Source organism: Tamandua tetradactyla, chromosome X, assembly GCF_023851605.1.
Source record: "Tamandua tetradactyla isolate mTamTet1 chromosome X, mTamTet1.pri, whole genome shotgun sequence".
In the NCBI taxonomy this organism is placed as follows: Eukaryota; Metazoa; Chordata; class Mammalia; order Pilosa; family Myrmecophagidae; genus Tamandua; species Tamandua tetradactyla.
In genome coordinates this window covers 86,115,839-86,133,678 of record NC_135353.1, presented here as the reverse complement: position 1 = coordinate 86,133,678, position 17,840 = coordinate 86,115,839, and the positions used below count along the sequence as shown (strand labels likewise).

The window sequence follows — 17,840 nt, the reverse complement described above, 5'->3', positions numbered from 1 at the left end:
TCCTTCCAGCAGTGACTAAGTGTTCCTATTTTTCTACCTCTTCAACATTTGTAGTTTCCGATTTAATAGTGACCATTCTTGTAGGTGTGAACTGATATCTCGTTGTGGTTTTGATTTGCATTTCTCTAATAGCTAATGAAGTTGAACATCTTTTCATGTGATTTTTAACCATTTGTATTTCCTCTTTGGATTTTAACCATTTGTATTTCCTCTTTCAATATTTTGCCCATTTAAAAATTGGGTTGTTTGTCTTTTTATTGTTGAGTTACGGGGTTTCTTTATGTATTCTGGATATCAAATCCTTATCAGATATGTGGTTTCCAAATATTTTCTCCAATTGAGTCAGCTGTCCTTTCTCCTTTTTGTCAAAGTCCTTTGAAGCACAGAAGTATTCAATTTTGAGGAGGTCTCGTTCATCTATTTTTTTTTTATATATATTTTTTTTAAGACAGAGAGAAGGAAGGAAGGATAGAAGGATTAAAGACAGAGAGAAGGAAGGAAGGATAGAAGGAAGGAAGGAAGGAAGAAAGGGAAACATCTTTAAACATTTTCTTGTTTTTTATTGTATTCTGTTTCTCCGTTTTTGTTACATGGGCTGGGGCCGGGAATCGAACCGAGGTCCTCCGGCATAGCAGGCAAGCACTTTGCCCGCTGAGCCACCGCGGCCCGCCCTCATCTATTTTTTAAAATTATTTATTTATTTATGTTTACATGAGCAGGCACTGGAAATCAAACCCAGGTCTCTGGCATGGCAGGCGAGAACTCTGCCACTGAGTCACTGTTGTCCACCGTCAACCTTCTATTTTTATCTTTTGTTGCTTGTGCTTTAGGGGTAAAGTCTAAGAAACCACTGCCTGTCATCAGCGCCTTGTATCTTAAGAGAAGCAAAGTATTCTTGCCTTCAGGATAGATTCTTCAATTTCGTTCACCTTTTATTTCTTTTGCTGGTTACTACCATATTGGTACATAATATCTCTACATGGCTACTTCCCAACTATAGACATTTTGTATTGGCTTTCCGCTTAAATAGATGAGTGAAAGGTTAGGAGGTGAAAGAGAAAAAAGGCAGACAAAGAAACCTTAGAGTGAGGGGGTTTATTCCTGCACTCCCGGGCGGAGCTCACAGAACCCAAGGTAGGGGGGTGGAGAGTCCACGCCTGGGTCTTGGTGTACGCAGTTTTTAAGCAAGGGGGTCAGGTGAGGTCCGTAAGGGGCGGCACATTTTGCACAGCTCGAGTCACAGTGGCCTTCCCTGTTCTCCCGACCTAACAATGAGAATTTAGCTCATTTGTAACATCCATTCTCCTTTCTTCCTAATACAGTTCTATCACTGTTTTTAGTTTCTTTATTAATTACATTTGTAATTTTGAACATTATATTTATAACTTTTTCTTAGTGTCCCTAATCTTCTCTTAAGTTTTCCTTTCCTGTCCCTCTTCTCTTGTTCTTCTTTTAAAACTGCTCTTTTAATGACCCTGCTTAATGATCTTTCACCAAATCCTATGGCCTTATCTCCATCCACATTCCTTTGTGACCTCTTGCCTTTATTAGAAACTTGCCTGCTCTCTTAACTTCCCTGAATTTCTACTACTATGGTTCTCTTACTTCCTTTCCTATTGCTGTTTCTCTTTCTTCATTTCTGGTACTGTTTCCTCTTCCAAATTCAAACTCAGAATTGTTTTCTATGGCTCAGTTCTTGGTCTTCCATTCCTATCTTCTATTGGGAGTGTTCATCCATTATTATGGCTTCAATTTTCACTTATCTGTAGGTTGTTTCCAAATCTGTCTCTAGTGTATTTGGTCATCCACACTCTCATCTGTCACATGCTATGTTCAACCAATTTCTAAGTTGCAAGGGGTTAGGAAAAATGAACTTCACACTTAACTCCACCATTAACTAACAGTGTTTTGTGATTTGGGTTAAGTCATCTGCACATAAAGACAATATTACCTAACCTACACATGTTAACAAATTGTACTCAGGTTCAAATGAGAAAGAACATATAAAAGAGTTTTGTTAATGCTAAAGCACTATACAAATGTAAGACTTTTTATCATTATTACTACCTTTATGCTTTTGTTTATATTGCTCTTGTTTTTCTGCAATTGGTTTCTCCTTCTTCTGCAGTTATATTCTTGAAAGCTCAACTTCCCCTCAAATCACTGTAGCAGTTATATTGTTTTCTATTTGTTTGGTGAATGTTAATATTGCCTTCCACTAAATTTAAAAACCCTCAAGGAAGGGTAGGGATCAAATACTTTCTATTTACCATGGCACCCAAGATACTTCTCAGCATGTATAAGAGGATCAACAAATATTTGTTTGACTGATTAACTGAGATTTTCCTAGAGGCCTTGTTTTATTATTTTGTAAATTGAGACCTTATATTTGGAATAATATGTGGTATTTTTAAAAATCATCCATCTTTGTTCTTTTGTTCCATCTATCAACAAATATTTCATGAGCAAATAGTCTGTCAGGCTTGTGCTAAACACTGGAGATGCTTAGATACTTGTCTGTTTCTTTCAAAAACTTTAACTCTTACCCCTAGAAAGAAAAATGCTTATAATCTATCCTTTAATTGTTTTCTTTCTTAAAACTAGCTTCCCTGAGTATAGGAACACTCAACATATCATGTAAGCACTATATATTATCATTCTTTCATCATCTACTTTATTTCTCAAAACTAGAAAATGAAGGCCTAGTAAAAAGTTATTCTACATCATTCAACATTTATTTCAGAAGAAAACACTCATCAAGCAAGGAATAGAGAATTATCTTGTCTTGATAATGGCTATCTATCAAAAACTTACAGAAAGTATAATACTAAATGTCAAATTCTAGACACATTCCCATTAAGATCAAGAACAAAATTATGATATACTGGAGTCAACTTTGATTATTCTTTTTCTTCCACATTCCCTTTTGGATACTGTTGATTTCAACTTCAAAATATGTTTGGAATTTGACCATTTCTCATCAACTACATTGCCACCATTCCTGGTCCCAGACACCATCATCTCTCTCTCTATCTCTCTCTGGATTATTGTAGTAGCTTCCTAATAGATCTTTCTGTTTCCAACCTATCCCCTCTAAATTTTCATCCCTGCAACCAGAGTGTTCCTTTGGAAAATGTACATAAGATCAAGTCACTTTTCTGCTTAAAACACTTCAAGCAGCACAAGGAACTTTTGGGGAGTGATTGAATGTTCTGTAACTTGATTGTGGCAGTGATTTGGCAAGTGTGCTATATCTGTCAAAGCTTACTGAATTTGACAATTCAAATGGATATAATTTATTGTACATCAATTTAAAAAAATTGATGAAATATATTTAAAACTAACAGAATTAAATTAAACCTGAAAGAAACCATCTAATTAGCAAAATACCCTGTTCATCATTTCACTCAGAATAAATGTTACAATACTTACAATTACCTAACAGAGTCCTAAATAATCTAACAACTTTTCCTCTCTTCTTCTTCATTAATCTGATCTTGACATACTGAACTACTTATTGTCCTTTGACTATCCCAGGAATATTACTTAGCACTTTCTTTTGTATGGATCATTCCCTCTACCTGGAATGCTCTATCCCCAGATTTCTATATGGCAAACTCCCTCCATTCTTCAAATATTTGCTCAAATGTCACCTTCTCAATGAGGCTTCTTTGAACATCCTGTTCACAATGATACTTCTGATACCCCTTATCACATCTACTTTTTATTTTTTATCAAATTTTTATTATTATTATATAGCTATTATATTTATTGTGAGGTATATATTTCTATGCTGGAAAGTTGGCTTTATGATAATTGCACTATTTGTTTGGTGTACTGACATATTCCACATGCCCAAGAGAGTGACTGGTACTCAACAAATATTTGTTAAATAAGTAAATCAATGTGGTATCTGTTAGGGAATTAGAAAGAAATGGATGAAAGAGATATAAGAACCCAGATGACACAATATAGTATGAAGTTTTGGTCTTCCTAATTCATGAATTAATTTATTCCTTCTTTCATTCAAGAAGAATGAAGAAAGGGTACTCGAGCTGGGTTGTGAAAAATGAGTAGGACTTTGACAGCAGAGACCGTAGAAAAGTTGCTGTGGAAAAGTTTCCAAGAACACCTTACTAGTTAATAGTAGAGTCAGTTGTGAAATTCCTCTAGGAGTTGAAGGATTAGAGAATCAGAAGCCTGGACAAGGTGAATAATGGGAGGTACACAGATTTGACAACTCTGTGTTAAGGGACATAAAAGCAACAGTAAAATATTGTGATGTTTCTCCTCAACATGTATTTTTTTAATGTTAAACTTTAAAATAAGTGGAAGGAAGTTGAACAAAGTACTGATTTGTACCATGATAACTTCTTTGATGCTGTCAAAAAAATTACTTACTTTCAAAATAATTTTTACCTGTTCTATGACTGTATTGCTATGCTATCACTTTACTGTGCCATAAGTCTGCAGTTAGTGTGCACTTTTACCCTCATCCCCCTCACCCACTCAGTGAGGTTTGCTGTCTTCTTCTTGACATCTTGTGAATAAACTCTAATTTCTTAGATATGCCTTCCTTAGAGAATATCCCCTTCTCTGAACATTCTCAAAACCTTTCCACATATAGGAAAACATCCTACCACCCACCACTCCCTGATCCAGCCAACACATTAACCCAATTGTTTGGGAAATAGCGTGATATATAGGAAACAAGGCTGAATTGTGAATCAAGAGTGCTAGTGATGAGACACATTTATGGGAATAAAACCAAGGTCCTCATAATAAATTATCAAGGAACAGGAGCAGATAATTTCTATAGGAAAAATATATTTAGAAACAAAATCATGAAGTGGATATTAACCCTGGCTAGTTAGTAATCAAAGCATCCCTTTGAAATCATTTCACAACTAATAATGCAGCAAATATGCAGATACATGTACATACATACAGCTTGTGCGGCTTCACTGGTAGTAGTACATTCACAGCTTACTGTAGACAATAACATAAACTGGCTTTCCCTTCATCTGGACCTATATGGAATTATGCAGAAACAGTCATAAATGGGCCAATACCTTTTGACACAATAATTACATTCCTAGAAATATATTGTAATAAAAAATAATTCAGAAGAAGAAAAGCAAACTCTATGCATAAATATGATTATTGCACTATTGTATATAAGAGCAAAAACTTTGAGGCTAAACTAAGTGTATAGAATTCGGGAAATTATTTAGTAAAATATGAAACAAACCAGTATACATTCATTTAAAAGATAATTATGTATTCTAGAGAATTAGAGGAAAAAATTCTTAATAAAATGCTAAGGGAAAGGAAGGGAAAATGCTATGGGATGGTAACTAGGCAAAAATCTGCATGTGTGTGGACTAAGAGTAGACAGTAATATGCAAATATGAAGATATTTGTATTAGTATATTGGGGTTTAGCCTATCAGTTATTTTTTATTTATTTTTATGTTTTTACATTGTACTTTCAACTTAGAAGTCCTAGTCTATTAAAGCTATTTCAATAGCCCTGAGATATTAGGCTAGAAATTTAACATTGCTATGACTTGGTTCCTATATAAATGATGTTGACTGGACTAGCATTCAGTACTTCTCATATTTTAGCGGCCATTAGGATCATCTAGGGAACTAATTAAGGACGCACATAGCTGGGCTTAATCTTCACAGACTTGGAAGTCTGGGTTGGAGTCCAGGGACCTGAATTTTTAGCAAGAAATCATAAAAATGATATCCATGTACGAAAGTTGTTTTCTAAAAATGCCCAACTAGTTAATAGCTGAGCCAGATGTAAAATTGCTCTAGGAGTTGAAAGATTAAAGGACCAAAAGCCTGAACAAAGTGAATGATGGGAAAGACACAGAATTGGAAACTCTGTGTAAGGGATGTTACAGAAAAAAAATATTTTGATGCCTCTCTTCAACAAATATCGTTGTTTTTAATGCTAAACTATAAAGTAAGTTGGAGGATGTTGAACAAAGTACTGATTTGTACTGTGGTGTCTTCTTTGATGCTTTTTTTAAAAAAAATGTTTACTTTCAAAGAAATTTTTGCCTTCGACATTCTGTGCTTTGGTGTGGTCCTTAACACACCAGAGGCTCTCTAGAAATAATAGAAAAATAAAGTTTTATTTTCATTTTCAATTTTGTACTTTCTTCCTCAGCCTGAAGCAGAGTGGATTCGTAAGCTACTTTAAAGAACAACTGAGAGCTTGATTTCACAGAATGGCCTTCCCACAGAAAACATTAGCTACTCTCAAATGAATATTTCTAACTTCCGTGGAACTTTAATAAATAAAAATGAGTGTTTCGTGAGTATCAGGAGTTGTCTTTTTTGCATGTAATTTATAGAGATGGCAGTTTATTTATAAAATGCCCAGACTACTCATATCAAAATAGTGCAGAATTTTCCCCATGAGCTGAAGCTTCAATTTAGAAACAGTTTTTGAATTTGAGTTGAAACCTGCCTTAGATGCGTTTATCATGTTTAGTTAAATGTCTCTTCTACTTATATTCAGAAAAAGTGAGTATAAAATGTAAGGAATGAACCAGCTCTCTCACACTTATTAAAGAAGTAGATTGCTATATATAGAGACTAATCTCCCACCCCACAGAGATTTAGAGTTCTAAACTTAATCATTTAGCATTAGACATTTTATACTTAGATTAAGATTTCATTTACTGATAAACTGCAAATAAGTTTGAGAGAATAACACACGTTTATCAATCTTTACCTATTTCTATGAATATGCTTTTCAAATCTTTTCCTGAGAGCAGGGGTTGGAAGGGAATAATGATAGACATAGAGATACAGATGATAGGTAGATAGAGAGGGAGAGAGAGAGAGATATGAAGCCTTCTTTCACCTTCATCAGCTTGCTTTCTACCTTTTTGTTATAGTCCTGACTTCAATGTATTCTCAGAAATGACTAAATGCCTGGATTTGATACAATTATTAATGAGGTCTTCTTTTTCTGACCTATTGGATAACCTTACACATGCTCTAAATGACCTATAGAAAAGTTATTCATAGCAAAAATTTAGAAACTCAATTATCCATCAATAGGTGATAGGTTGAATATGTAATGTCACTTCTACACAACGGAATACCATGTTAGTGCAAAAAATAATAATTAAACTCTCTAGATATGATGTCGAAAATTCACCAAGAAATATTTAAGCAAAAAGAAAAGAAAAGCAAGTTGTAGATGAGTATATATTGTATTAGCTATTATTTTTTTTAGTGATTATGTTTTTAAAAGAAGATATAGTATGTATATAAATATATATTTACATTTGCCTGTATTTGCATAAATAAATTCTGGAGGGATACAAAATAAAATAAGGGCAATTATCTATAAAGTGGTTGGGGAAGTAAGTAGGTGAAGCACAGGGATGAGGTTTAGATACGGTACTGATATTCAGTCAGTACACCTCAATAGAGCTGCACTGGTTATAAAAATACCAAAGCACTTCCAAAATTGTTGGTAAATGGAAACTACATTGTCCACCCCATACCTTAAACACTGCACTGGCTGTATCCACTGGAACTTCAGTATACTACAGGAATCAAAAGCCAAGATGGAATTAGAAGTGTAAAAGAATTATTCACAAAAACATTGGTGAAGAATAAAGGAGAGAGAGACAGAGAAATAGGTAGGTGGGAAGACTTTTCAGACTGCCAAGCAAGTTAGATATCTGTGAAAGGAAAATGAAAGAAAAGATGGCTGGGTAGAAACAGCCTCAGATTGCATCATGGTTCAAGAAAGTTTCAGCCAAGCCAAACAGAAGCCCAGAACAAAAGCTGCCCTTTAGAGAATCCACTTTGCTCAGGAATGCCCTGACCTTAGTACCATCCCAAGTTCTCAGTCATTGGCTGGGAGTAGTATGGGGAGAGTGTGGCCATAGCTTGAACAGGGCCATTGACCTTGAATGAGCAGTAGCTAAAAGAGTTCAGCTAACTGCATTACTCACAGCAGTATCTCCCTCAAAGCACATCCCCATGAGTGTAACTGCACAGATCCACTGCTCTATCCCTGTTCAAGTAGTAACTCCCTCACAGTTCCCTTAGGTTTCTCCTTCTTAAATGAAAATGCAAAGAGAAAGGTTAATGGAAAAACTACAACCTCCATTACTGCAGTTTATGTTAGGGCAGCAAATGATCTGCCTTCTACACTATCCATTCTAAATTATCTTCACTTTCAGCTATCAACTCTGCATGTTTTGGTGTCTTATCTGGTAATATAGCTCAAACCACATTATTTAGGTTTCTGAACACCAGGAAATAATACCCTTCTCAGGCCTTGATTGTTGTGCAAATCTTCATTCAGAACTGAAATTGGGCAATGAAGTTCAAAGAGACACTCAAGTGGGTTGCATGGCTCCCACCCATATTCGTTCTTTCCTATATTGTATAAAAGTATCTCTACCTCCTGCTCATCAGAACATGTTATCCTTGTCAAGATGAATACTGCTCTTCTCATGGCTTGTCCCTAAGATTTGGATGTCCAAAGTACCCTGGCAGCAGCCTATACTTCAAAGGGATTATTTCTGTGTTCCCTGACAAAAGTTATGTGCCCCTTTTGGGACCAGGACCTATAACTCTGCAGAGCCAAAAGCTGCTGGAGCAAAAGGCATATAGGCCCCCAGTGAGACATTGGGAGTAATTGCAAGTGGGGCAACTCTTCATTCTACCCCATGGTTTCTGGGCACATGTATTCTTCCTATTGGAACCAATGTGGAGAATCCCGAGTTGCCCCACTTACAATCATTCTCTTTCTTCTTCTTTGGTATTCCCATTTCATGTATGTTACACCTTTTACAATTTCCTGAAAGTTCTCGAATACTCTTACATCTTTTTTCTCTTTGTTTTTCTTTTTGGAAAGTTCCCACTGACCTCTTTTCAAGATCACCAATTCTTTCCTTGACCTTTTCAAAATGATGGAGAGCTTACAAAAGGTATTCTTCAAGTCTGTACAGTGTTATTTTATATCTAACATTACCATTGATTCTTTCTTAGGGTTTCCATCTCTCAGTTGACATTAACATCTGTTCTCACATATTGTCTACTTCGTCCATTTGAACCCTTGTCATGTTAATCATAGTTATTTTAAATTCCCTCTTCACAATTCCAAAATCTACATCATCTCTGAACCTTATTCTGAAGCTTGCTTTGTCTCTTTGGACTGTGTTTTCCTTGCCTTTTGGAATCTTTTTAATTTTTTTTCTCTGCTGAATCCCAGGCATGATGTACCTGGTAATGGGAACTGAAGAAATCAGGGTTTTAGGATAGGGTTTATGCTAATATGGATGGGAACTGGGCTGTGTTTAATGTTTCCTGTAGCTGAAGGTGCCAGATGCTTCAGTTTCACTGTTTGTTGGTTTCGTTCCCCTGTTATCTTGAGAATTCCTTCCTAGAGAGAGACTATGTCTTTCAATTCTCTAGGTTATAATCAACTGTTATTATAGTGGCGCCCCACTGGTATGGTCCAAAGTTATCGGGGAGGAAAGCTTTTTTTAATCTTATGATTAAATTTCAGGCTTGAATTCCTGAGCTTTGACCTTCAGAAATATTTCTTAGCCTTCTTGTTTTCTTCACGTTACCTTAGATGGGAGGGCCAGAAGGGCTGGTACTGTCTAAATACCCTTTCCTTGGGTCAGCTAAGGCTCTGGTAAAGTAGTTTTCTTGAGGACAAGTTTGATTTTATAGAGAGCACTCTGGGCTTATTTTAAAATTGTTACTTTCCCTCTCCTCTCCCATCCCCAAGCAGGAGAGGATTTTTCTCTAATCATCATCATGTGAAACTGGTGGAGTCTTTGGAGGTAAATCCTTGAAAGTGTGGGATCCCCTTAAGTCTGGGCCCCCGAGAGTTTTTCTCTCTCAAGCTAGTCCACACTCAGCCTCTAGCAATTTGTCAATTACCAGGTAAGTGTGCCTACCAGTTTCTGGCTCCAGTGGTGTCTGCTCCCATAACCTGTGCTGTGTTTGCCTTTCTTCATTTCCTGAGGGGGGGGGGAGGGTAGGGAGGGGTAGTTTCTCTGTGACCTCAATTCTCTGATAGGTCTAAGAAAATTCACTTATCTTCTATTTGTTGAGCTTTTTCTTTCTTGTGAGGAAGGAAGTGACCACTTCCAAGGTCTTTACATATGGGAGCTGAAATTTCTGCAAGGACTTGTCTATTTTGGACATTTCATATGAATGGAATCACACAATAGTTGGTCTTGGAAACTGGCTTCCATTTTCCTAGAAGAAGAGCAAGCACCTTCCTCCTGCCTGTCTTTAGACTGTGAAGTCCAGGCCTCCATTGCTTGTAGGCTTTCCCCCGTGGATCCCTTTAGATGTTTAAGAGTAGTACAAATCTCTTCTACCAGATCCCAGGGATACTATAGTAGTTTTGTTTTTCAACTTACAGTGAAGAGGAGAAGTTTCAGAAATTTTCACTTGCGTGTCTCCACTATAATAACTTCTATCCCACAGTTCATGGTCCCTAGAGGGGGTTACTTCAACTGTTGAATACGTTTCATATTGGTAAACCCATTATAAACTGAACTATAACTAAAATTCTGTTTATTACCTGTTCCCCATATCTCCATAGGAAACCATGATAATGTTTTGGTTCTCTAGATATCAATGTTAACTCAGATACTGTATCCAAATGTCCTCAGAGTATCTGTGTATCTTCCTTTTCCCAGAATATAGTCACTCAAGAAAATGGCTGTAATCCTTTGGGAAAGGACTTTTAAAAAGTTCACATTATATACTTGTTGTAGGGTTACGGGGTCCTTCTTCAAAGGGACCTGATCATCTATTCAGCCAGTGTGTTCTAGAAGTGAATATTGGCTCAGGTCCAGATACTGTTGTGCAAGGGATAGTTATTTTTTATGTTAGCAACTGTCCTCACTCTCTTGCTCTTCCATTTTTGTCTTCTTCTGATTGTAGATGTTAGGTAGCACCCACATGAACTACTCATCTATTTTGCCACTAACAATGCCATGTTTTAATAACCATCTTCACAACTCCCTATAGGTTAAACCTCCTTGGCTGCCCTTCCAATCTTATTTATCTTTATAGTAATTGGGAGTTCCTGAATTCTAGCACCTGGCCTCTATTATTTTTGGGCCCCACTATTCCCCTGGATATTTTCAAGTCTAGTTCCATGACAGTCACTCCATCCTTGGCCTTTAGAGAAAAACACTCTTAAACTCTTCTTGGTGATGCTGGTGCCTCTCACACCAGATCATTCCTGATGGTCCCGGTGAATGTGTCCTCTGGGTATTCACATGTAATATCCTCTGCTCTGTCTCCTGGCCTCACGTAATATATCTATTCCAGCATGCCCACTTGCCTGAGCATGGTTACTTCTGCCTCTACCATCTGTCACAGAAACTCAAGCATTTCAGTTTTCCTCAGAATGAGGCATCACTTTTTTCAGACTTTTAAAAACTACCCTAACAGGAAGTTTGCCCTCATCCCTGAAGTCCTTGCCAGAATGCTATATCTTCTATCCCCACAAAGTACTCCTAACTCAAACTAATTATTCCTTATCCAGACTTATGTTCTGACCTCCTTTATCAGTTACTTTCAAAATTCATAACCAGTGGTGTTTCCATGGGTCATGCTGGTATGTGCTAGCTAATTCTTGAAGTGCTTTTGATATGTAGCCTCTTTTCCCCCTAATCATAACTAGAATGTTCCCAAATGGATTATGCTGGGATTTCACCTAGTTATCAACTTGGCAACCAAGAAAAGATGTGGGAGGCAACCAAGAAAAGATGTTGGAGGAATCTTTTGAGAGCAACTGTTTCCCTGCAAGAAAGAGTTCCATAAGTGTCTTCCTGCACTGAAGAAGTGCTATCTCTTACTAAAAGAGGGGTGGGCCAAATTTTGCAAACTCTGCACATAGAGTGGAGTCTGCAGATCCACAGTCCTTAGAAGCATCCACCCAGATGTCCCCATCTCATCTATTAGGATTCCAAATTTTCCCAATCAGGACCCCAGCCTTATTTCAATGGTTCTTTCTTGGCTGAGTATTTTAAATATCTCTGGGCCTCTATCAGTTAAGTTGAGTTTGAACCTCAGCTGTGTCTGCTTTTCCATTACAGGAGCTAATGGCCTTAATGTAAGCTTCAAAAGAAGCTCTTTTGCTCTCATACTTAGCATTTAACTTTTTATTAACTACACTCATTTTTTCTATTATCTATCTTCAGTGTCAAAACAGCTTAGTAATAATCTGCCAACTCCTCTGTCCTTATTTGCAATGTCTCTTCCCCGATATATTTCAATAGTCTAAATCATTACACTGGCAAGGATATTTCCTTATCATGGGATGTTTTCCCAGATCATCACAAGCAAACATTTTAGCATATGGTTCACTATCTTATGTTCACAGAGGATAGAGATTATCCTCCCCACTGGAAAGGAACTGACCCAGTTCAAAAATGGCACCATAATTCCTGTTTTCTCAGACCTCTTCTGGTACAAAATTGTGTTACCTGAGGCTCACCAGTAAGCACATACCATAACAGAATTATAAGTACAGGATATTATTTATGTATCTATGAAAGTTTATGTCTACGAAAGTTCAAAGAGAGGGAGAAAGAATAGGCAAAGAGAGATTTCATACAATGATATGAAATGATATAGATCTCATACCTTCGAAAAGAAGAGGAAAGAAGGAGGATTGGGTAGGAAAAGTTTCAGTCGGCATTGCAGCTCAGAGAAAGACTCTTCCAGGCAGATGGAGTGTCCCAGAGCATTTGTATTATATTTTAAAGCAGTCCCTCATTGAGCCAGAATTGCCTGGCTCTAGTTCCACTGCCCAGTCATAGGCTGAGAGCAGTCAAAGCAGAACATGATCTCAACATAAATGTTGTGGTAGGTTCCAAAATTGTGGCAGCCAGAAGTTTTCAGTTTCTGCATATCTCACCATCTCAAAATCCAGCAATGAGAAGGTTAAAACCAGGCGCAGCAGGTGCACTTAGATACTGTTTCCCAGAGCTATTATCCATTGTTTTACATACTAGTTGTTAAACAGTTTGAATATCTCTCTTCTGCATTTTCAAGGAACCATAGAGATCACTCAGATTTTTGTTAGCTACTAGGAAGAAGGGGGCCCTGATAGCAAAGGAGCAGGGCTGAGAGAGGGTGAGGTGAAAGAGGCTCTTAATGTAAATAATTTTAGGAAGAATTCACCCAGATTCACAAAAGTTCACAGTTAATCTCTTGTACAAACCTTAGACTGAGTGCTTTCTTAACGTTTTGCATTCAAAGTGCCTCATTTGCCTCACATTATTTCCAGTCTTATGACTGAGACTGACTTTACTGCCAGGAGAGAGGTTTGACTCTCAAATTTCCATAAGTTGATTTAGAGAAAATGAAGACATTTGAAATTTCTTGAATAGCTGAGATTATAAAGCAGGATATATATGTGCTACAGGCTCAAAATTTATAGGGATGATATGGTAGTAAAGTAATAAAAGATGTAAACTATCCCCAATTTTTTTCCAGCAGGTTTCTTTTTAGGAACTATACAAGATCATTCTAAAGATTATATAAAACATAAACAGTATTATTCTACAAAACTCAGCAAAAATATATTGTGAGAATATGGTGGAATAGAAAGGGCCAGGTTTCAGTTCTTCCTCCAGAACTATTTAAGCAGGCAAGAATAGACTGAAACAACCATTTCAAAACTCCAGAGTCCAGTAGAACACTGTACAACATCCAAGAAAGAGCAGAAGGAAGAAGGTGATAAATTATAGGAAAAGCTAATAATTTGCCATTTCTGGGTGGTGGTTAACTATGTCTATATCCCACAGTCACAGCAAGATACTGCTTATTTGAAGGTGGTAGAAAGGGAAATAAAAGTCCTCTCCCCCAAGATCAAAGGTAGGCATGGTCAATTGCTGATCACAGCTTTTCATTAAAGACTTCAGATCACTGGTGGCCAGTCTCTGTTCCAACCAGGACTGGACTAAGATGGCTGAAGAGACTTAAAGACATTATGCTTCTTTGGAGCTGCCCAGGATAGTAGAAGGGCTCCACTTGCTGTGCAGGTCAAGAAAGTGTTATTTTAGGGAGCCATGGAAGAAGCTCCTGGTGCCTTTCCTGATCCCCTCCCAGGGCCGTTGGGACTTGTCTGTGTCTTCTTTGTGGGACCTGGCCTTTGAAGCTCCTGAGAAAGGCTGATTTTGGAATCTTTTCACCAGTTATGACCCACTTTCGGAATTTGTCATCCAGACAAAGGCAGCTTGAAACAACAAAAAGAATGTAAAAAAACTATTGTGGTAGATTGCTGGCACCAAAGGCTTACTAGCTTTAAATAGCCAGAGAGGGAGAAGGTCGGTCTCCTAGGAAATAGAGATGGCACTCAAACTCCTCTAAACAGGGAAATTGCAAAGCAACTAACAAGCATAATCCCAGGACTGAACACAGGCCCAGAAAATATAGGGAGGATCCTGAACTCAGCATTGCCATGGGTGGACCTCCCTGAGAAGAGAGCAGATAGTCAAGAAAATCCCTATCATATCAGCAGCTGGTTGCAAAATCAAGAAACCAGACATCTCATCGAATAAATCTCAGAATTAACATTTTAAAATATTAAAATGTAGAGGGTACAACAAAAAGTACAAGACCAAAGAAACAGGAAGTGATGGACTATCTAAGGTAAGAGGATACAAATACAGAAAAAAAGAAGAATGTGGACATACCAAACAAAAACTTTTAATAAATAGTATTAAAAATATCCAAGGAGGTGAAGAAAAATACAGAGAAAGGACTAATGGATATCAGAAAAACAGTGAATGAGCAATATTGGAATATTACTAAAGAGATAGAAATTTTTAAAAGGAATTAAATAGAGCTATTGGAATTAGTAATCACAATTATGGAAAGGATAAACTCCCAGAAGAGTTTCAATAGCAGATTGGAGCTGGCAGAAAAAAGAATCAGTGAACTATATGACAGGACAATTGAAATCTGTCAGGTTGAAGCACAGAAAGATAAAAGAATTGTAAAAATCAAAATTAGATAAAAATACCTCTCAGACATCATCAGGCATACCAATATTTGCATTATAGGAGGCCCAGAAGGAGAAGAAAGAGAGAAAGGAGAAGAAGGAATATAAAAAGACATAATGACAGAGAATCTCCCAAAGCTAGGGAAAAAACGAATATGAATGTCCAGGAAGTCCAAAGAACACCAAACAAAAAAAATGAAGAAAAATTAAGCCCATCACATATTGATCACCATCAAATGCAAAAGGACGAGGAAAGAATTCTGAAAGATGAAAGAGAAAAAGCAGCATATTACATACAGTGGAGTCTCAATAGGATTGGAGTGCCAATTTCTCATTGGATACAATGGATGCAACAAGGCAGTAAATTGAAATATGGAAAGTGCTGGAAGAAAATCACTGCCAACTAAAAATTTTATATCTGGCATGACTTCCTTTTAAAAATGAAGAATAGATTAAAACATTCCCAGATAAACAAGAGCTGAGGGAGTTTATCACCAATAAACATGCTCTACAAGCAATTCTAAAGGGAGTTCTTCCAGGGGAAAGGGAAGGACACTAGACAATGATTCAAAGTGGCATAAATAAATAAAGACCTTGGGTAAAGGTAATCATTTGGGTAATTATCAATGCTGGTAGAATTGTATTTTTGGTTGTAACTCCACTTCTTATCTCCTACAGGTAATAAAATGAAAATGCATAAAAACTAATGATCAGGTTTTAGAACATTTGCATCACTCCAGAAAAAGAAATAAAAAGAAAACAGGAGAAACTCATACATACCATACTCCTTGCCCTTCCCTCTCGTTGACCACTAGAATTTCCAACTACCCTATTTATTTACCACTTGTCTCCCCTATTATTTATATTTTCTCCTTATTTTTTAATTTATCTGTCTATACCTTGGATAAAAGAAGCATCAGACACAAGGTTTTCACAAACTCATGGTCATATAATAAAAGCTATATAGTTATACAATCGCCTTCAAGTATCAAGGCTATGGGAACATAGCTCAACAGTTTCAGGTACTTCCCTCCAGCCACATCAGTACACCACAATATAAAAAGAGATACCTATAAAATGCATAAGAATAACCTCCAGGATAAGCTCTACACTCTGTTTGAAATCTCTTAGTTACTGAAATTTTATTCTGTCTCATTTCTCTCTTCCCACTTTTGGGCAAGAAGGCTTTCTCAATCTCATGATGCCAGGTCCAAGCTCATCCCAGGAGTCCTGTCCCACATTTCCAGGTAGATTTACATCCTTGGGAGTCATGTCCCTAATAGGGATGAGTTCACCTGCCAAGTTGGCTGAGAGAGAGGCCACATCTGAGCAACAAAAAAGGTTCACTGGGGGTGACACTTTTGCATAATTATAAGTAGACTTAGCTTCCCTTGCAAGAATAAGTTTCATAGGGGTTAACCCCAGGGTCAAGGGCTTAGCTTATTGAATTGGTTGTACCCACTGCTTGCAAGAATTTCAGGAATTCCCCAGATTTGGAAGTTGAATATTTCCTCCTTTTTCCTCATTCTGCCAAAGGGAATTTGCAAATACTCTTTTTTCACTCTGCCCAAATTACTCTGGGATATATTGTGGCATCACATTAACCTATACAAAACAATAGGATCTCATGCCCTATTCAAGATTCCATGTAATTATGCTGTTCAAGCAAACCAATCGTACATGTTAAATCAGATGAAGTACTACACCAAATATAAATTTTGCACAAAATAAACAACCCTTCCTTTAGTCTCACACAGAAATTGAAGTTTAAAATATGGAACATAGCATCCTTTACCCTGTATTCTGTTTTACTTTACTCCTATCCAAATCAGCTTCATTCATATTTCTAGTTGAAATCTAACCACCTTTTCAACTTTTTAAACAGTTGCTGTATGGGGTAATACTGACTTTCATAGTGTCAGTGCTCTAACTCAGATTCTTGGGGTGCCACATACATATCCGACATTTCAGGGAATGATCAGGCCATACTCAACTAGTGCCATATCTTGACAATCCCCCAAAAAACTACAGCAAAGCTACTGGAGCTAATAAATAAACACAGCAAATATCAGTAGTGTTTCTATATACTAGTAATGAGCAATCTGATGAGGAAATTTTAAAAATTCCATTTATAATAGAGACTAAAAGAATCAAATATTTCAGAATAAATTTAACTAAGGGTACAAAAAACATATTCACAGAAAATTACAAGAAATTGCTAACAGTAATCACGGAAGACCTAACTAAATGGAAAGACATACAGCGTTCACGGACTGAAGATTAAATATAGTTAAGCTGTCAATTCTACCCAAATTGATTTATAGTTTCAGTGCAATACCAATTGAAATCTCAGAAACTTACTTTTCAGAAATAGGAAAACCAAAAACCAAATTTATTTGGAAGGGAAGTATGCCCCGAATAGCTAAGAATATCTTGAGAAAGAAAAGCAAAGTGGGAGGTCTCACACTATCTGACTTTAAAGCATATTACAAAACTACACTGGTCAAAACACCATGGTACTGGCATAAAGATAGTTACACTGACCAACGGAACTCAATAGAATGTTCAGATATAGACCCTCTCATCTGTGGACAATTGGTCCTTGATAAGGTGGTCAAGCCAACCCACCTGGGGCAGAGCAGTCTCTTCAATAAATGGTGCTTGGAGAATTGGATATCCATACTCAAAAGAATGAAAGATGTTCCATATCTCATACCCAATATAAAATTACCTCAAAATGGATCAAAGACTGAAAGATAATTGTATCCTTACTACTTGTTTAATAATCCCTAGAGTACACACTG

The 17,840-nt window shown here is 36.9% G+C and overlaps 2 protein-coding genes across 11 annotated transcripts in view; one reads left to right on the top strand and one right to left on the bottom strand.

Moving 5' to 3' along the window:
• The window catches only part of CYLC1 (cylicin 1), a 54,092-nt gene extending 47,755 nt beyond the window's left edge, over positions 1–6,337 (top strand). For all 4 annotated transcript variants that reach the window (XM_077144941.1, XM_077144942.1, XM_077144940.1 and 1 more), the window contains one exon: positions 6,184–6,337. In XM_077144941.1, coding sequence (XP_077001056.1) covers positions 6,184–6,216 — 33 coding nt within the window. In that variant the 3' untranslated portion in view covers positions 6,217–6,337. The remainder of the gene's footprint in view (positions 1–6,183) is intronic.
• The window catches only part of LOC143670263 (uncharacterized), a 277,128-nt gene that overhangs the window by 197,471 nt on the left and 61,817 nt on the right, over positions 1–17,840 (bottom strand). For 4 of the 7 annotated variants that reach the window (XR_013169312.1, XR_013169307.1, XR_013169308.1 and 1 more), the window contains one exon: positions 4,945–5,030. The gene's annotated coding sequence lies outside the window, so the exon portion shown is untranslated. Of the gene's footprint in view, positions 1–4,696; positions 5,031–17,840 lie in introns of those variants that run through there. The other 3 variants (XR_013169310.1, XR_013169311.1, XM_077144945.1) reach the window with 2 other exon arrangements.